This window comes from Mangifera indica, chromosome 13 (assembly GCF_011075055.1).
Source record: "Mangifera indica cultivar Alphonso chromosome 13, CATAS_Mindica_2.1, whole genome shotgun sequence".
Taxonomy (NCBI): Eukaryota; Viridiplantae; Streptophyta; class Magnoliopsida; order Sapindales; family Anacardiaceae; genus Mangifera; species Mangifera indica.
In genome coordinates, this window is record NC_058149.1 from 4,098,924 (window position 1) to 4,121,031 (window position 22,108).

Genomic DNA, 22,108 nt, shown 5'->3' on the forward strand with positions numbered 1-22,108 from the left:
TCCTGCACTGTCGGGGAAACCGGTTTCCTTAGGGCTAGAATTGAACCAAATCAAGATCAATTTCACCTAACTTAAATTTGGTTTGGTTTGATTTGAGGGGAACTGAATTTAAGTCTAAACTTGAGCTCGTCAAGTTTCACTCAAAATTATTAAAGTTTGACTTATTTAAAAGAAGTTAAACTCAAGTTTGACTTGAGTTTAACTATAGTGTTAAATTGAGTTGAGTTTTGAACTTGATTCAATATTATAGTAGTTAAGCCAAAAATGATTAAGACAATATTATTTTGATACGTATTAATTAAAATAATTTTGTTTTAGTTAATTTGGCTTGAATTTTTTCATGTTTACGAGTTTAATGAATCAAACATTTCTCAAACTTGAGTTTGAGTTCAGTAGTATTAAACTTTAGACTCAAACTTAAACTTGTGTTCACTTAAGTCACACTTGTTTTAGACTCATTCTAGCCAAACTCAAACAAGTTTGGGACGAATCCAACCATGGGTTAATCAAACTGATTTAACATTAGTTTAAACCAAACTAAATTTTTGATTTGAAAAAAATCATAAATTGATACTAAACCAATTTAGAGATTAAGTAATTTTAAACTAAACTAAAAATATCGGTTAGTGAATTTATAGTTAACCAATTTGAACCGAATTTCATATTTTCACTCTACTTTATTATTTTTTATTCAATTTTTCAAAACATATTCGATACTTTTATTATTATTATTATTTAATTAGTTTGACTAACTGGGTTTAAAAATTAAACAAATTGATAATTGAATTGAAAAATTAATTTTATTATATTTTTGAATTGATAAATAATCTATATTTCAATTTGATTTAATAATTAAATCATTTTGATCATCCTATGCACCACAAAGGGAAGGGACAGTTTTGAGATAACCTATGGAGATAAAAATAATTTGCAAGGATAAAGAGGATTGAGTAGAATATCTTTAACTTTTATTCGAGTAAATGTAAAAAGTAGGATAAATTTCACAATAGAAGATCGGCCTGATTATGTTGAAAGGATGAGATTCATTGAAATAATGAGTAAGATATTTTTGACATTTCTTTGGTGGTGGTATGGAAGGTGCATGAAGATTTTCATAAATAGGGTTTTGACAAATCAAAATCAATATTTTTCAATATAGGTGAATGAGATTTTTCTTTATAATATATATATCATGACTGATATTGGTATTAGTATTACCAATAATAAAGAGAAAAATGCTTATCTTAAAATCATATTTTTATCATAAAATTAATAACCCTTGATAGGATAAAATTAAATGGTTGGTTTGGCTTATTTACTAACCAAAAATACTTGTCCCTAATTTTGAAATATTTATAAGTTGTTTAATTACATTACAAAAGTGAAAAATCATTTAAAAGTATTAAATAAATAAATTATTCTACTTAGGGTACAAAATGAATTTCATTTTCGGCTTATTTTAAATTCAAAATAGTTAACTTAGGTTTAATTGACTTGAATTCAAAACAACTAATTTGATATTCGATTTGACTTACCAAATTGACCGTTTAATAACATCGTAAAAAATAATTATCAAAAGTAAAAAAAATTATTAACAAAATGAACTCTAATGAAATGATTCTGATTAGGTGTCAATCTTGAACTGGGTTTAAAATTAACAAGTTAAAAATTTAGTTTGAGTTTAATTTATTTAAGTTAAACAACAATTTGAGGCCAAGTTGGTGTGAATTTCATCCACCCTTAATTCTACTACAAGTGAGAAAAACTTAAATTTTGAGCTTTTCTTATAATAATTTTTAATTTTAGCTTATTTTAAAATGTTGAAATTACAAACAAAATATCCCTCCACTATTTTATGATTTTGCCTAATCTTTTCATAATTAAAATTTTTTATTTTGGTAATTCAACACCATATGATTTTTTAAAAAATATTTTCCAATAACAAAGAAAACTGGACTTGTGTAAAAAAGTAATAAAATTATGTATATAAATTTTTTATATATAATTTGAATACATAGATGAAATGTTATTATATAATTAAAAAATTTTAAATTAAAAATAAAATAATATCTAATTATATAGTGATAAATCATATATGTATTTAAATTATATATAAAAAATATATACATGTAATATTGCTTTAAACAAAACCTAATATAGAGAGTCTTGATTTATAAAAGAAAGTTCTGAATTAATTTAATTATATCTTATTTTGTGTAATGTTATGTGCATAACTCATATATATAATTTTATGCATAATCAATGATATGTTATTATATGATTGGATAGTTTTAAATTAAAAATAAAATAATATCCAATCATATAGTGACATATAATTAATTGTGTATAAATTTATATTTATAAATTATCCATATAATATTATTCATATTTTTATAGGGAAAATAATTAAAAAAAATGCAATATCTATGTGTACATACATACATTAAATTTATATTTAGTAGACTTAATTAATTAATTTTGATTGGCAATCAAAATAAAAATAAAATTGAGTTATTCGTGACGTATGGGTGTACGTATTATTAGCTCTTATTTATTGCAGCCGTTGAAAAATAATGAGAATATCTAAAATTGTAAGGACTAAGGGTGGCTGAGGCAGACGGGTGAGCGAGAGAGTCGTCCCAAATTTTTAACACTAGAAAATAATTTATTAAATTTTAATTAATTAATTAAAAAAAATAGAGGTTCTGCATAAAAGCAGTATAAATAGCCAGGTGAAAAGGGAAAATATTAGTAATTAATTTGATAAAATTTAAAAATAATTTAAAATATATATGTAAAAGAATAAATGAGTACTATAAAAGGATTTCTATCCCAAAGGTGTTGTGTCTGTTTTTCAAATGAAGTTCATATCTACATTGAGCATTGTCCCTCTGCGATTTGCATAAAATTTTGATGCAGTTGGAGGCTTACATATTGTGCCAATTTGTTGTTTTTGAAAATTCTGAGCTCTAAACTCATATATATATATATATATATATATATATATATATATATATATATATATATATATATATTGGTTGAATGGTCATCGATACATGCACATCCTAGGGAAGTTTGCACATCCGGTGAACTTTCTTCCATTTACGGCTGCAGCCTGCAGAAGCAGAGAAATTCTATGCACAAGTCTAAATAGTCATACTCACTAGATACGTCACGTAACTCTTAAAGGGTCGTTTGGTTAGAGTGTTTTAAAGATTACTTTAGTAATTTTTTAATACATACGGTAAAAGTGATAATTAGACTACCACCTATATTACTTGTCATATTAGTATTAGTAATAGAAGATTACTGTAATCTTTTATTACTGACAAACCAGACAAACAATATAAAAATATTTAAAAATAATTATATTCAAAAACATTTAAGTAAAATAATTTACTAGTATTATTTTATTACCGTTAACTAAACACATTAATTATTTATACTATTTATTTTTATCAAATTTTATCAAACATAGTAATTATTTATAGTTAGTAATCTTCTCAATAATATATTTTTAAAATAATCTCTTTATTTTCGTAATAAAACATTACCAAACCAAACGCCCCATTAAGGCAAAATTGATGGGCTGAAAGACAACAGAAGCTAACCAACCTTTGTTGAAGGGTCCAAAATATTATGTGCATCCAATTGGGTATTTACCTCGATTTTCTTTTATTTTTAATTTAAAATCATCTAATCACAATAAGTCAAAGGACTATTTCCCACCAAAATTTAAGTGTGTTCTTAAAGTTACACCCATGAAATTTGAAAAACTCGAAATTCCACCCATAACGTAACTGTTGTTAAAATTCTCAATTAGAAATATGAATAAAATCATTATTTTATTAATAATATTAAAAAATATAAAATTTGTTTATTTCCCCTATAAATTTTAAAAACTAACAACTTCACTCATAAATAAAGTTTTTTAACTTTGAAAAGTCATAATTTCTCTCCAAATTTTTTCTTCACCTCTCCGACCACCATCTCTAACGCTGACGACCTCCACTCTCCTCCCTAAAGCATTGGTCAACGCACATATACAAATCTAGAATCTCTTCGTTCTTTGTCGACGAAGAGATCCATATCTCTTTGTCGGTGAACAAGTTTTGTCGTCATCCTTTCCAGATCGTCAGAGAAAGTGGTTGGAGGAGAAGAAAAAAATTCAAAGGTTTTGGGGGGAAAATGTCATTTTTCAAAGTGTAAAAACTTTTAAAGGGGTGAAATATTAGTTTTTAAAACTTAGGAGAGAAAAATATAATAAATTTTATTTTTTTAATACTATTAGTAAAATAACAATTTTATCCTTATATTTATCTGAAAATTTTAACTCTAGTTGATTAATATATAAGATTTCAGATTTTTCAAACTTTATAGATATAACTTTAAAATTGCACCTAAACTTGAATCGGAAATACTCCTTTGGCCTATCACAATAACATATAATCTAAATACCTAATTGGATGTTTCATTGTAAGTAAAACTTTTGCTGTAGGGGAAGCTGTTTGATCAGACATCTCCCTGTCAAAGGGATACCAATTTATTTGTATGGTTACAGGGTAAAGCTGGCTTTTAGTGTTTATACTTTAGGGGCTCTGTTTATTCATTCAATACTTGTTGAGAATATCCTAAATTTTATTAGCCTTTCAATGATTATAGATAATTAAATTATATATACTTAATTTTGAATATTTAATTATATAATTATATAATATATTTTAATATAATTAAATAATTTTAAATTAAAACTAAAATAATACCTAATCAAATAATAATATATTATTTGAGTATCTAATTGAATATTCAAAACTAAATATACTTTGTTCAATTTTATGATCTCCACAAGAGACGTGATTGACTAATTGGCAAACTGAAGGGGTGTTTTTGATATGCCAAAAAGTATAAGGGATCGAACAGATCTGACCGTGGTGCTGGAATCGGGTTCGCGTCAATGCTCTGGCATCTGGGAATGAACAAGCGACGAATATAGAGTAGAGACCTTGAATAAACCAATCAACTGTTTTTTGAAGTACAGAAACGTCAGACCTGGAAACCCAATTCTCAATGGCAGCCGTTTCGGGCCCCAAACCAATCACCCATGTCATCTTCGACATGGACGGTCTCTTATTGGGTAACTTGTTTTATCAAACACTTTGAATTTGTTTGTCTTCTTCTTTCGTGCTTCATCTTTATTCTGTTGAGTTCAGTTGATATATATATACTCAATCATGATTTTTGGGTAAATGTAGATGGGAATGTTTTGGTATTCTTCAATTGGGTTCAAATTAAAATGCTAATTCGTCGGAGCAAGTATATACAATCATATTGTTTGCTATGGTTAAACAAGTAGATCAGATTCTTTGTTTTATGTGAATTTTCTTTTACCCTTGACCCATTTCTTGATGGCAATTGCCTCTAAGCTGTTTTTGGTGAAGCCACTAGACACTTTATGTCAATTTCGATTGTCTGTTGTCTGATGGCTTTTAAAGTAAATAGTTGGGTGTTTGTTTTTATCAGTTATCTGAGAAGGTCTGAATGTGTGAATTTGGATCAAGTGTTAGCTTTTTTTTTTTTTACAAGCCAGAGTAAATGAATATCAGTATTTTATCATACAGGTGTATATTTAATGTCTACTTATTTAGACAAAAGCAAATGGTCAATATGAATCAAAATTTAAATTGCTAAAGAGAACAAGCTTTGTCAGCATATGTGAATTTCCTGGTTTGATGCATGCCATTATGTTTGCTGAATAATTCATATCTAATGATTATTCATGATAAATAGGGTCTTTAATTAACAAGAATAAAAAAAATTGGACTCTCAACTAAGTAGATTAAATTTTGGAAAATGACATTCCTTCTTCCATGTAATATTAGTGATTAGATAAAATTTCCAAGTTACCTTTGTTATGCGAATGGCATCAAGTAAAAGATTTTTATTATTGTCATTTCCACTAGGAGATATCCATTTTACCATATTTTCTTAGTAGAGAAAAATGTTTTTGTTACAACATTGAGCTAATTGTTGGTACTGTGTTTTATTGTGATGTTATTGATTTTTTTCGAAGTCGACTTTCATTGTATGATTTTGTTAATTAATTGACTCTGACTGAACTCTATAATTTTGTTTTTCTTGCTTTTTTTCTGTAACTACTGCTGCTAACTACTTGGATTATTATTCCTTATTTATTAGTTTTCTCTCTGTAGAAGTTTCTGGATGATATAAATAAGATTCTTTTGGTAAATTATGAAAAATCTCTTCAATCAGCTAATGGTAATCCCATCTCATCTGGGGTTGGCTGTGTTAATCATTCTTTGCTGTTATGTTATTTTAAGTTTAAATTCTTCCATCATTTTCTTTTGTTAGGATAACACTGTAATATTCTGTTAGAACATTGTTAATCATATGATTATTCAATAATTTTGTTAGAATCAATGCATATCTTATCATGGCCTCCAACATAGAACTTGAATGCCCTTGATCCCAAAGGTGTTCCTGTCTTCATTTTCTTGTTGTTTCTAGAACCTTCATAAGAACCTACTTAGATTTTATTAATATTGAAAGAAAATAGTGTTGGCAACAAGAGGTGCCAACTCCTCCCAAGGGCAATAAGAGGTGTCTTTCCCCTCCCAATTAGCCCTAAGGGGCTACCCACAGCCTAAGCTGCCCAACGAACCATATTTTTCCCCCATTTCTCTATTCCCCTTTTATACTTTCATATCCTAAAATCTTATCCTAGTTTAACTTTATTAAATTCCCTAATTCTCTCAAAATCATTATATTATCATAATCTTTATTTTGATTTCAATTCCATTATTATCTAATTCTATTGTAATCTTATCATAACCTTTATTATTATGTCAATTATTTCCTAATCTTATCATTACTCGCCCCTAAAAACCACCTTGTCCTCAAGGTGGGGATCATTTGATGATTTTTTTTTTTTCACATTTCTTGCAATCCAATTTGAAAAAATCCCTCCCATTTTGCCACTAATCCATTTGTTAGTGTTTAACTCCATGTTATTGGCTATAGCCAAAAACATTACTTTGGCATCATTCATTTTCAGTAACATTGCATATATTTCAAATCCCAACCTCACACCAAATTCCACCTTATTTATCACAAAAACTTCAAATCCAACCTTGATCTCGTTGTCATCATTTTCTTGTTGTTTCTGGAACCTCCTTACATGTGCTTGGATCATAAGTAGTACTTTTTACCCTCCATTCTCTGCCTAGGGGCACCCTCTTTTGCTAGTGGAAATGATGACTATCTTGTTTGAGTCCAGCACCAAAAGTTGGATTTCTTTTGTCCAGACCTAATTACTATGATTAGCAACAACTTGTAGAATTGAAAAGTTTTAAGTTCAAACCATACACAAACCTGGAAATACATTTTTCTTTGGTTCTTAATTTCTTTGCTTTTACTTTTACCCTCTCAATTGAAGTTTATGTAACTTAATCTTTTGTAATTCCTATTCTTTGGCAACCCTGTTCTCTATGTTTTCCATAAATGACAATTCTATTTTGGGCATTACTGCCATTCTGTTGTCATTAAGATTTTGTTAATTTTGATTCAGTTGGAGTCTTACATTTCGTGCCAAATTGTTATTTTTAGAATTGGGGTTCTTAATTCTTTCATCAATTAAGTTGATCGTGATAATACATGCTAAATCCTAGGAAAATAATTACAAATCTGATGGGGTTTCTACTATTAACTACTGCAGATACAGAGAAATTCTACACTCAAGTCCAAGAGATCATACTTGCTAGATACAATAAAACTTTTGATTGGTCTCTTAAGGCAAAAATGATGGGAAGGAAAGCAATTGAAGCTGCTCGGGTCTTTGTTGAAGAGACTGGAATTAGTGACTCACTTTCTGCAGAGGATTTTCTTGTAGAAAGAGAAGAGATGTTACGTACATTGTTTCCAACAAGTGAGCTCATGCCAGGTACTAGTTATTGTATCTTCACATTAATAACTTATGCTCAATAAAATCTCTTGTTAGTCATTCTCTGATTAATTTTGTTGAAGTGAGGTAACAATTAATCCAGAGGTTACAACCCCTGATGTTTTATAATGGTATTCTGAGGAAACATATCTGTAACCAGATTGTGACTGTTACTGGAAAAAAGGGGCGCAGGCACAGAGTAAACCAGAAAAGTTGTAGGCAAGATAGAAATTTGCAAGCGGAGATTATATGTGTGTGTATACATAAAACTGCACAAATTTACATAAAAAACCCGAAAATGTGCAGTCAAGATTGAAATTTGTAAACAAAGTAGATAATCTAGAACTTGAACTTGGCCGTGCACCACACATTAGAGCATATACACACAAACACAAAAAAATTTCATTGTAATCAGTCAGTGAAGAACCCACACATACCGAAGGTGTTTCAATGTTAAGTTGATATATAATAAAAAACAAAAAGATATAAGGAAGAAGAAGAATTGAAAGGAGAGAAGAATTTGAGAATGAGAAGTTGACCATAATCCCCAACCCTCCTTTTCTAGGAACATTGTCACACGCTAATAATGATGTAGTACCAGCCAAGTTTGCCCAACAAAGCCATGTCCACATAAAAATATTTCTAATTTATGATTCTGTGATTTAAATCAGTTTCAAATAAAACATTTTTTATTTGTTGTAGGGGCTAGCCATTTGATTAAACATCTTCATGCCAAAGGAATACCAATTTGCTTGGCAACAGGGTAAGGCTAACTCAGACATTGCATTTTGTGTTTTGTTTAATTCTTTTGATTATCAAGAATCTAAAGCTCATTTTTCTTTACCTTCCACATATTTTACAGAATTTGCTGAATTCATCATGGATATTTATGAGCAGTGTTTATCTGTATTTTGCAGTTCTCACAGGCAGCATTTTGAATTGAAAACCCAGAGACACGGTGAGCTTTTCTCATTAATGCATCATTTTGTTCTTGGTGATGATCCAGAAGTTAAACAAGGCAAGCCATCGCCAGATATATTCCTTGCAGCAGCCAAGAGGTTTGAGGTAAAACTATTTCATAGATGCTCTTCTATATTGTAATTTGTGACAGTGGCATCTGCTGGAGTATACAAAAAATTGTCCGCTCTATTGAGGTCATTAGTTTTATTCAACATAGATAGTGATCAAAGTTTGCTGATAAACAGACAAAAAATTGTCTTCTCTAGTGAGATCATTAGTTTTATTCAACATAGATACTGATCAAAGTTTGCTGATGAACAGGGTGGCCCGGTAGAGTCAGATAAGATATTAGTGTTTGAGGATGCACCCTCTGGAGTTCTTGCAGCTAAGAATGCTGGGATGTAAGTACATTCACATGACCACTTAGTCTTGTGTGGAATCTCCTTTTTTAATTGGTAGTGAAAGCTTTGTTGAGCCATTAAAATCTTCGAATTCTACATTGCTATAACTTGTTGGTTACTTGGCTTTCTATTTTATTAATATCATTTGTGGCAGCGTTCATGGTTTTCTGTATTGGAAAAAAATATTATTTAAGTTATAATAAACTTTGAAGTTTAAATATAAAGGTCTTAATATTTGTTAATTGTCTATTATGTAGTGGTATTTAGTCTCAAATACATATCAGGTTACATATCAATAATTATAGTTATTTTGTGTCCCTTATACATATATATTAAGAAGTTGATGTTAAAATATATGAAAGTGTATTAATCTATATTTTCTTAGAAAATTTCTATGTTTCAAGTTTTATAGTTTTTTAGCAATTCATAATAATCTTTTTTCTCTATCGATCTCTCCTCCAATGTGTCTATATTTTGAAATTCAATAAACCCACTTGATGTGTATTCCTTTACTCTCTAGGTAATGGTCAACATAGCTCACTATCTGTTAGATCAACCGTAGAGGGTTGAGAATCTCTGAAAACTGAATTTTTAGGAATTTAATTATTGGTGAAGTTCAATAGATCCAATAATCATACTTTTGATGCTTAGTAAAATGTGTGAAGTAAGCATTGGAGAATAGAAATTCTGTGGAATATTTTAGTCATCAATGAGATTATAGAGGTCATAAATTTAAAAATTCATATGGTCCAAACCCTCCTTGCTATTGTGTCAATAAAAACATTGTGTTAAGTGTTTTTAGAAGCACATAATTTGGTCGCATACAAATAAGACTGACAGGATTTTAATATTTAGTTTTGTAAGTTGCTAATAAAACATAAAACTTGATGAGTTGGTCTTAAAATGTAAGAAATGTTTTCTTTTCCTTTAGAGAAGAAACACTATTTTCTGGATACATAAGCTTTCAGCTTACTTTCCAAAGGAAGTTTGGAGTAAATGCAAAATAATATTCTTATTATAGTACTTTTTTGTTGGGGTATAAATTTGTATGGCTCTTTTATTCCTTATGCCCATGATTGCTTATCCTTTGGCTTTTAAGTAAGAGAATACAAGTTATTGTTTCCAGTCTAATCTATAGTAGATCCACTTCAGAGCTGTAATTAATTTCATCTCAGACCTTGAAGAAATATTCTAATGGATACTCGTCTCAAAGTAGCTTAGTTCAATAGAAATGAATGACTTTTATTGATTGATATCTATTAAATACAACCCAAATACTACTGTAATTTATTATGGAATGAACAAAAGACAGGACCAAATTGAATAACATAAGCTCAATCCCAAGTGGATGCTGACAGTATAATGCCAACCTCCCCCTAGGCCTGCGCCGCCAAAATCCCCTAAAATCTTGTATTTTTCCTTGATGACTACTATCAACTTCTCCCTCTTATTTGTAAGTACAGCAGCTCGTTCAAATTGAGTTATCCTCCCCCTTTTTAGTTACACGTTATTCAAATATTTTATCTATTTTATTATCTTGTCAACCTTTAATTTAAGCACATTATCTCTTATTCTTATCCAACCACTCCATCATATCTCTTATGCTTATCCAGCCCCTCTTCCTTTGATACACCTTGATAATGGGTGGCCTATCAATACTCCCCGCCAAAAGATTCACCTTGTCCTCAAGGTGAAGAGCGGAAAAATGGTTACAAGGGTTTCTACACAAGTCCACCTTTAGTTCATTTATGTTGCCAAATTGATACATGGGTGGGGTAAGTGGGCTTAGTTGAGAGTGTGATGTGCATAAAAGGATTGAATGTAAGTAGGCTTGGGCTTAGAGGTTGAGATGAGTTTTATTTGGATTGGTGTATATGGGTCTGGGTGTAAAACATTTAAGTTGATGTGGACCAATTGAGTTTTGAATCAGGTCTTCGTTGACGTGTGAATAGAAGATACATACCAAGTTTGGATCGTGTCGGGTCTTTTGTTTGAGTTGTGTTTCGTGGATACAATCTCCTTTCTCTTTGCTTTCTTACTTAGTTTCATCCTTCTTTGACCTTTTAAAGACAAAACCATAATAGTAAAGTGATTGAACAAATTTCGGTGGATGGGCTTCACTGGAAGCAATTGAATTTCCTTTGAAATATGTCGTCTCAACTAGATCAACTTGGAATTTGTCGGAAATTGTTTCTTCACAATCGGAAATCGGTGCTTACCTATCAGAATCTTCTATTTCAACCAAATGGCTTTCTCTTCTTGTTTCTTGTCAAATATGATTGCGATGCCGTCTTCATCTAATTCGTCCTCTTCTACCATAAAAATCACCCATGACTTACATTCACAGTTGTGATTGGGTTTCTATTCTTTCACAACAAAGACAAATTCCATTTGCCCACATTGTTCGGATCTTCAATTGTATCAATCGCTGGACAAACCTCTATTTTTCATTTTCATCTTGCATCATATCAACTATTTCCATTCTCAAAATCGTATTGCTCTGATACCAAGTTTGATGGATACTCATCTCAAAGTAGCTCAATTCAATAGAAATGAATGACTTTCATTGATTGATATCTATTAAATATAACCCAAATACTACTGTAATTTATTGTGGAATGAACAAAAGACATAACTAAATGGAATAGCATAAACTAAATCCCAAATGGATGCTGACAGTATAATGCCAACCTCCCTCTAAGCCTAAGCCCCCAGAATCCTCTGAATTCTTTGTATTTTTCCTTGATGATTACTACCAACTTCTCTCTCTTATTTATAAGTGTGGCAACCTGTTCAAATTGAGTTATCCTCCCTCTTTTTAGCTACACCTTATTTAAATATTGCCTTATTCAAATATTTTATCTACTTTATTCAAATATCTTATTTATTTTATTATCTTGTTAACCTTCCATTTAAACACATTATATCTTATTCTTATCCAACCGTTTCACCATGTCTCTTATGCTTATCCAGCTCTTCTTCTTTTGATACACTTTGACAATGGGTGGCCTATCATATTCCAAATTATATCAAACTATAATATGAGGTCTCATTATATAGAACCAATATAAGACAAATCCATGTATGGATTTATGACCTTTTAATTATCAGGCTGTGACCATTTATCATTTTCATCCATGAATTTTCAGTGTGGGGACACACCCAATCAATTTGTTCAGGTGTTTGCCATCTGTTTTCATTTGCAACTCTTTGGTAATAGGAAAAGTCGCTTCCTTATAATAGAATCTCACTAATAGATGGGTTTTGGCAGTTATTATTTGAGTCTTGCTTATGCTTATACCATTTATCATCAAAGTAAATGTTCATCTTTCAATGTCAGTTGAGTAGACAGTGTGTCAGATGACATTAAAGCTTCAAGTGATACAACATCTTATAGGCTATTTGTTGACTGGGACGGCTTGTGTTTGGTAGACATGACTATAATGAATTATTCATCACTTTTTAACAAGTAATGTTGTAGTTTCTTGTTAGTTACTCAATATTATTGATTAAGTTGTTTAAGTGCTCCCATATGGTGAGACTGTTGCTTGGATTGTAGTTTCAAAAAATTAATTACTCATACGAATTGCCAAAGAACATAAAGCACAAATCTTTATGTACAAGTGGGTGTCTCATATGCAAAGTGAATATTTAGGAGGTCAATCACTTATCAACCATTAGCATTTGTTAGGACTAAGCATGGTGGCACAACACAAAAGCAAGGTAGGAAAACGAATTAGGACCACTTGAAAAAGGGTTGACACATGGCAAATTCAATTATGGGTATTTTGGGGAGATAGAATAATAAGGAAGACCTTAGCCTCTCGAAAACTAGAAAATTCAAGGAGATTCTTGCCAATTGAATAGCCGGAAGTGCAACTATTATAGTTTTCTCAGTTGTATATAGGGAAGAGAATTGTTACTCTTGTACACACAACTAACATTCAACATATATTGTTGCTAGGGTTGGATTCGAACCAAATTGAGCTTAAACTCGTCTCAAAGCTGTTCAAGCTTGGCTCGATTGAGTACTATAGTCAAGCAAAAATAATTAAAACAATATTATTTTTGTTGATTCGTATATAAATTTTTTAAGCTCGTGAGCTCAGTAAGCTGAACGCCGTTAAAATTTGAGCTCACTTGAGTCAAACTTGTTTTAGAGTTAGAACAAGTTCGGCTTTATGCTTTTGTTTGTCAATGACTTGGTTTAATTGGTTGAGAATTAGAACAGTGTTGGGTTCTGATAGGTACCTGCTGGCAGTTATCTGGTGAACAACTTGGTTTGGCTTCAACGAGGGTATTTGGATGCCATTGCAATCAGACTCTAGCAGATACGAGAAGAATGTAACAGTAAATGTTATATGAATTATGGCAGTAAACAGTAGACAAGTTGCTATTTCGGAATGTATCTTTGATATCAAAATAAAATAACAGCCGCAGAGATCACAAGGGCTCTGTTTTGCTTTCAATCAGTTTCAATAATAAAGATGGGAAATCAAGAAATCAAACACTAAAGAAACTAAGCACTGAACTGAAGGGATTCCAACTCAGGCCTCCTTCACCAGCATTCGAGAGGCTGGGCTCTCCTCTTCCTCTTCTCCTTCTAATTTTTCCTCCCCAAATGGCCTAGCTTTCGAGAGGCTAGGTACTCTCCTTCTCAGCCGAAGCTGCCTATTTTTTTCCTGAAAAATATCTCCCCCCTCTCTCCTTCTTTTCTTCTATCTTTATACCCCTTTCTTCTCTAACTACCCTTGATTTTATTTGCCACGTGTCTGCATTTTCATAGTGGTCCAACTGCTGCCTTGCTTTTGTGTCTTCCTCTTTGTCTTGCTTTTGTGGTATGCCTTGGTTTTGTGCCCTGCCATTACATGTCCTAACAGGTTCTAACAATTTGTATTAAAGCATGACAAAAATGAGACTAGGGTAGAGGGACTAGAGGAGGAGGTAGAATCTTTCGAGGAATCAGTTAGTTAGAATGAACATGAAGTTGGAAAATGTGAATTCAAGGGTGGATAATTAGAAAGTAGTGTAGAAACTGTGAACAATCATCTCAGGGAGTTGAGAGAAATGATGATGAACAGAGAATTATGTAACACCCCCCTTCTAGAAGTAATGTTCTCCAGAGGAAGATGTTACAACATTAACTAATTGAGCATGCTTATATTTAAAAACATTTAAAAAACTTGTTAATAAAACATATAATTTTATTATAGAACCATAATTATAAAAATATCCTTACAATTACAAAATCAACGGAAACATGTTAAAGAATGTCCAAATACATAAAAACATTAAACATAGTATCACAGGGTGTGTAACCTAATACATCAAAATAAACTGAATACATAGATTGATAAAATCATGAAATGGCAAAAATGCCCTCAACTACTCTATGTCTGTTGACCACCACTCGTCACGTAGCTATCACGATCACTTGTATCTGCATATATGAAAGTAAGAGAATGATTGATGAAATACTTAGTAAGTAGGAGACTCTACTATCAACTTTGACATAATTCCCAAAATATCTTTATCTCAACCCATACTCTCTTTGTTATCCGGAGTTTGTCACTAAACTCTTTTTAGGATGATGATGAGTCCTATATCTCAAATCTATACTACATATTATAACTCTCAGATTGAATTATCTCCTATTCATCACTAAAGAACCACTCCTTGGATCCTTGTTAGTGTGATCATATCATCTCTAGGTGAAAACACATCATTTGGAAGCTATGCCTTGTAGCTATATACTAGGCCGATTAGACTGGATCGAATATAGAGATTTGACACTTGGTTATGTAAGCATTCGCTGTGCAGTCCATTCGCCAACACCATTATTGGACTATTAACCATCATAACTAGGCTCTATTGTAAGCTAATACCCTATTGCAGGTACGGTGTCCTACTCGGAGGTACCCTACTTCGGGCAGTGCAGAGAGTATATACTCATGGTGCCCCTTTGTAACGACTCTATGATGTCGACCATGCATGCATCTTAAGCCATAGATCACCTCGATCTCATCTTAACTTTCACTTTAATCATATCTCGTGCCCCATTAAAATCTCATCTTTTGGGCACATTGGTAACTACTGCAAACTCAGGATCACTATACTGTCTCTTAAGACGACCCAAAAACTTCTAGCCTAGTTCCTATTTTCTTTCTTTATTTTGCCTTTTTTACAGGGGCGTGTTATATGGGATACACGAGCATGTATCTTCCTTGTGCATAGAACATGACTATCTCCTTAAGGGCGTGTCTCTAATGTTCTATATACACAGGCATGTCAACTCTCTAAATTATGCATGGCCTTCTTTCCTCGTTGCCTCTGTCCATAAACATTTTCTTCTATACATGGGCATGTGTGTCTCCAGACACGGGTGCATGCCTTCTCCAGACTTAACATTTGTCTCAAACTCAATCTCATTTCAACCGCTTTACTTCTTAGAGGCATTTTAGTCATTTCACTTTATACATGGTCATACATAAGACATACATGGGTGAATTTCGTTCTCTAGTTGACCACTCAACAATCAACAACATTTAATGGTCGTTCAATCATCGAAATACTTAATCTAAATTTTGGGTATTGTGCATAGAGATATGTCTTATACCATATGACCGTGTAATAATCCTAAAAATTAAAATCGCAATCATAATTTCGTACTCTATCTAGTCTCTATGGCAACTTCATTCCATCCAAACCATGTCTAAGAGTTTTTTTAGCATTGAAACAGTCCCCCATAAATAAGGATTTTGATCCTAAGCATGTTCGTTAATGCATCATCAACATGATTAACTATTACTACTCTTTAATTAATATAACACCAATAATGGCAATATCTAATCATTAAAAGCATCAAGGATTAATACTCATCATCAATTTTGATGTCAAATCCACTAATCACATTGACATAGTCATTCTAAAATTACAACGAAGGTACATCATGTCCACAATCCATTAATGCATCTAAAATCTCAAAATAACATGTTGCATCACATAACTTGTTCATCATTACATTCATAACGTTTTAACAATCAATTTTTTGGCAAAGGAAAGCTCCTCAATCCATTATAATTCATACACAAATAGTAGCAGGTCAAGCTTACTTACCTAGAGAGTTTGCTACAAAGACCAAAGTAATCAAAGGCTTTCCTTCTCTCTACGATTGCCACTACTTGGATCGCTGGGAAATGCCACCAGAACTGCCAAAATAATGCCTGAAGATTAGTCTTAGCGCTCCTCTCTCTCTTTTGAAATACTGTGTTTACTTTTGGGATAAGGATCCCTAAAATGCAGCTAACATGTCAAACATAAACTGTTTCAATGTAATGCTATACATGAGCATGTGCTTTACTTATCCAGCTAATGTGACAATCGGCACACGAGTGTGGCCTCCTCATGCATATTCCTGTGTCATTTAAAAATCATACTTTAACATTATTTCATAGTAAATTTATCATATAACAACATACACATATGAAATGACCATTATGCCCTTGAGACATACTTATAGGTGTTGCAAATTACCTGGTAATAGCCTAGGAAAAGCACTGATGGAGCAACCCTATTGCCAGCACAATTATAGTCGAAATAGGCAAGTGATGAATGGAGAGATAGAAATTAGAGAAGGTGTCAAGGTGCATGAGACGATAATTGGTGAAAACTAGGGTGGAGGCTAGCAGGAGTCACTTCATCATCAACTTGAATTCCCAATCTTCATCGGTGACGATTTGATTGGCTAGGTCTTTCGCACTTAACATTATTTTTCGGTTAATCATTTGACAAAACAAGAGAGACTAACGGTTGTTGCAGTCTATATAGAAGGAGTGGCTTTGAGTTGATTGCAATGACACAAATCTTGACAACCATTTGCTGGTTGGAATGAATTAAAGCACGATTTGTTTCAACATTTTTGGTCATTGCGAGAAGGTTCCCCATATGAGAAGTTGTTGCTCTAGGACGATGACTTAGTAGGTGACTATCGCTACTGATTTGAGCTCTTCTCAGTAAGGTGAAGGGAAATTTCTAACGAAATCCTAATGGGGGCATTTTTGAATGGCCTAGGGAAGAAATTGAAGCGGCGGTGAAATTATTCAAGCTGAGGGATTTAGAAGAGGAGATGGAGATGACTCAGAAAATTGAAAAAAAATAACTGGGTTTAGACACTTGACCCAAATATATATGCAATCAACTAACCCGAAGACTTAAGACTATGACCCGACCTAATTCTTTTTTTATACTAATATCCTGTTAGGATTAAAGTATACATGAGGAAAAAAGACAAGAAGAAGGCAGCTCTGGAGACACCTGACAACAAATTTGGAGGACTAAATGTCAATCAACACTTGGACACATGTGGCAACAAAACAAGAGGGTTAAAGATCAGCCAACAAGAAAAAGGAAAAAGCAAAATGGGGCGTATAATTGTCAACCTACAGGAGAAAGGAAACCCAGTTGACAACAATACAAACTGAAACATCACATTTCTCTCATTTACTTCTTGTTCTATTTACAAATACATTATTTGTGTTGCTTGTTGAGTTATGTGTGGTTGGATGCACTGGAAATAGCCATTATAGGAGCAGTAGGGACTTGTTGATTGAACAGTAACTCCGACAAACCCAGGTCTATAACACATCCTTAACCTAACCACGTTAATTCATTGCAACCCAAACTTACCCCAACCCACCAACCCACTTTCATTCTAGTTTCCGTACAAACACATCCTTCAACCTACACACTTTCACTCATTCCAGCCCAAACTATGACTACCATTGCCCAAGAGCCAAAACACAATTAAACCCAAACAAAAACCTCCCAAACCCATCCCTTTACCAATCTACATGCCCAATTTGACTACAATCTCATTTTCCCACCCAATTTCAAAACATCAATAGAGAGGACTCATCTAGATTAAATACACCCAATTTGCATAATGAGCTAACAAGTTCTGGTGGGTCAAATTCAAGAGCACAAAAGGACGAAAATTTTTGAAAGTTGTTGGATGCCAAAATGCAATCAAAATTGGAGAGGGGACTATGTTTCCCGTGTGATGAAAAATATGGGTCAAACTATCGTTGCAAGTTTTAATGTTTGCTAGTGATGTTATCATGTGAAGAGGACGAGGAAAAAGAAGAAGAATGTGTATTGATGACAAGGAGTTAGAGTCAAGGCTTAAAAGCCAATTTGACTCGATTTGACTCAAATTCATTTATCTCGACTTTGAGTTGAGTTGAGTTTGAGTCAGGAGGATCAATTCGTTTTTAAAATTGAGATGCACTTGAGTTAGAGGGAATTTAGCTCGGTTCATTTCACAAGTTGAGGGATGGTTCAATTTGATTGAACTTAGCTTGTGGCTCAATTCGAATTATATCAAGGAATTGTCAAAACAATATTGTTTTGTCAATGAGTCACGAATTCAAGCTACGAATTTGAGTCATAAACTCAAACCAAACCAAGGTAAACTATTTTTCATTCGAGCTGAATTCGAACTACCTTTAATTTTGATTCGTCGAACTCGAGCTAATTCATTTTTTTCCAAGTCAAATTTGAGTCGTGAGGTATTCGGATTCGGCTTAGTTTGTATCCACCCCTAGTTGGAGTGGCAAGCTCACAATGGGGTGCTTAAGATATATTTCTTAGAATTTAAGTTTTTGTTTGTTATCCTTTTGTGTGAATTAATAAAAAATAAATCTTCTCTACCTTTGATTAAGGTGGATTTAAAAAGGCAAGTAATGTTAAGACTAAGCATGGTGGCAAACACAAAAGCAAAAACGAAGCAGGACCACTGTTGCAAATGCAATCATGGGTAGTTAGGGGAGATGGAATAAAAAGGAAAACCATAGCCCAAGAAGAGAGGAGAATATTTTCTAAAAAGTTATGAGCAGCTCCTGCACAGTTAGGGAGACTGCCTAGTCTCTCAAAAGCTAGAAAATTCAGGGAGATTCCGGCCTCTCAAATGGCTGAAGGTGTGAGTGTTATAGTTTTCTTAGTTGTGTACAGGGAAAAGAATTGTTATTCTTGTAAACACAAACTAACATTCAACATTTATTGCAACTATCATCTCTGTTTTTGTTTGTCAAATACTTGGTTTAATTTGGTAAAGAATTGAATGGTGCTGGGTTCCTAATGACATGTAGATATGTTAGGTTTAGCTGAACCTTTCCTAGTGCGAACTGCAGACTTACACATAAAAGTTCCTTTACAAATGCTTCAATATATCTCCTTTGGATTTTATATGAGATTTTTGACCCCAACAAGAAGATTTTGCATATATATGAATTGATATTCAATTTGTAACGGTATAATGCTGATGTTCTCTCTATGATTTAGGGGTCAATAAGCAAGGAACTCAAAGGCGACTTTCTTGCTTTTCATTAGGGAATCAGAGTTCTACCTGTCATATTTCCATTCCTGAAATAGCATTCGCACTTTGAACTTTTGAAGTTGAACTTGGTGTTTGCCACGGAATTCTTTTTTGGATAGGTATCATACTCCTATAGCGAAGTTCACATCAATAGCTAGAGAAATGTGTCAAATCTTAGTAGAATTCCATCCTAACACTAGTAATATCCTGATCTACCGCTGACTAATGGGTTATCACAATCAACGGAACTGCAAAATGGTATGTGGGATAGTATAGAAATAAGTTTTGGATGCCGATCCTCTTGAAAATCAGTAATTTCACAATTTTTCCACATTCTAGGGCTGATCAGTGCTGCTTTAGGAAAATCTAGTTATTTGTATGCATTTTTATGAATGTGGCATGTTGATTAATTTATTTAAACATGTTCTCCATATTAAACTGAAGTGTGTCTGTGTAAATGACTAATTATATTTTTACTCAGTTACATGCCTTGAGCTGGAATATGTAGCCTTCACTTAATGGCAGTCTTGAAGATTAACATTTAATTTCATTTATAATGCAGGTCTGCTGTTATGGTTCCGGATCCACAGCTGGACAAATCTTACCATGCTACCGCAGACCAAGTCCTGAACTCATTATTGGATTTCAATCCGAGTGATTGGGGTTTGCCGCCATTTGAAGATGCATAAATGAAGATTTTCCTATTTATAAAACAAACACCTGCATCATACAGAATGCTATAATATCATTGATCGATTGATAGAAGCTCTTAATCGTTCAGTTTCCTGAGCAAAACTCCTTTATTTTATTATGGAACTTCTGATCCAATTGCCATTGTAGCATGAATGCAGTTCATTCGGAGTAAGATATATTATAATTAAATGAGAAAAAAAGAAAAAAACTTAGAATGAACAAGTTACTTTAATTCCATATTGATATTTTTTGAATTCCATATTGATTGATAATACTGAACTACCACTTCTTTTATAGAAATAATCTAACTTTTAGTCTCTTCGATTTAATATATAGCGTTGTACATCTAGAAAACAAAACAAGGCGACCTTGATGCAATAAGAAAGTGAAAACGGGCTTGTTTTGGAAAACAAGGAAAATGTTTCTAAACCTAAAGCAGCAGCAGCAACACCTCACAAGGTAGTTGTTTTGTCTATGGTCGGTTTCTTACCTGCATTTGCAAGCTAATGATTCACTGTCTTGATACAATACAAGAGATAGTTTATTATCTTTTAACCGTTTTCCTAATGACATTAATCACTTGAGGTATGAATTAGTAACAAAAAGGCCAAATGATTATTTCCCACCCAATGTTTGATTTTAAGTTTCAATATGACAAATTCTCGCTTATCTTCTATTTCTATTAGTTAATTAGACTGATTTTCTAAAAATAATAGTTTTGTCCTCTTATTAATATTAAAAAATTGTCATTAAAATTTAATATATATGTCAAATTACGAATATATTTTTATCAGTTTGAAAATTTACCATTTAAATTCTTAAAAGTATTAGAATTTTTTTAACTTTAAAATGTTATGTTTTGATAAATTTTTTAGGAATATAACTGTTTTTCTTTAAATTATTGAAAATATATTAAATTTTTAAAATTTTTCATAACACTGTTGAACTTTTTTTAAATTTTCAAAAACACCACTAAAATTTTATTAACATCCCTAATATATTAAAAAATTATAGTTTACCTTTAAATTTTTTAAATAAGGAAAATAAAAAAAATAAGTAGGAAAAGAAAAAAAAAAAAGAATAAGAGAAAAAAATATTATTTAAAATAACCTTCTAATTCTTTTACTTAATGAAATCACTAATAAAAGTAAATAACAAATGAAAATTTGACCTTAAAACTTAAAAGGTTAAAATATGTTAGCTCAACAAATCTTGGGTGGGAAATAATCTTTTGGCCTTTTTAAAAATGCTTTATTTTTAAAGGGTAATTATAATAACATTTCATAATTATACCTAGAAAACAAAGTTATAGGTGATTAAAGAAGAATATTGAAAATAAATTAAAAAAAAATTAATGGTCCTAAACTTGATTAGAGCATCAAGCTAATGTTATAGCCAGTAAGATATTTTTAGACAAAATATTGAAAGCCTTATTTTGCCAACTTCAATCCACTAATAATTGTACATAGTATGGTGGACTACATATATAAATGGATCAACCATGACAAAAATCTAATTTTAAATCATAATTAGCGTGAATAATGTGACAAATTATGAAGTTTAAATTATATGTAAATAAATCTCAATAAAACCAAATTTCAAGGGATGTATGATTGATTGTAATTGTAGTGGCTAACAAGAAGGACCACTGACTTATTTTTAATTGAAAACTATTCACTCGTCATTAAATACATGTTTTAACTAACTCCACCTAATAAAGGGTCC

General features: G+C 31.9%; 1 protein-coding gene across 1 annotated transcript; it reads left to right on the forward strand.

The window, feature by feature from the left end:
- The first annotated feature begins 4,906 nt into the window (after positions 1–4,906).
- Positions 4,907–20,620, forward strand: LOC123193910 ((DL)-glycerol-3-phosphatase 2). The gene is made up of 6 exons (XM_044606983.1): positions 4,907–5,134; positions 7,733–7,957; positions 8,660–8,720; positions 8,875–9,022; positions 9,239–9,318; positions 20,253–20,620. The coding sequence occupies exons 1-6, from the start codon at positions 5,068–5,070 to the stop codon at positions 20,377–20,379; spliced, it is 708 nt and encodes a 235-aa protein (XP_044462918.1). The 5' UTR covers positions 4,907–5,067; the 3' UTR covers positions 20,380–20,620.
- Positions 20,621–22,108: the final 1,488 nt, after the last annotated feature.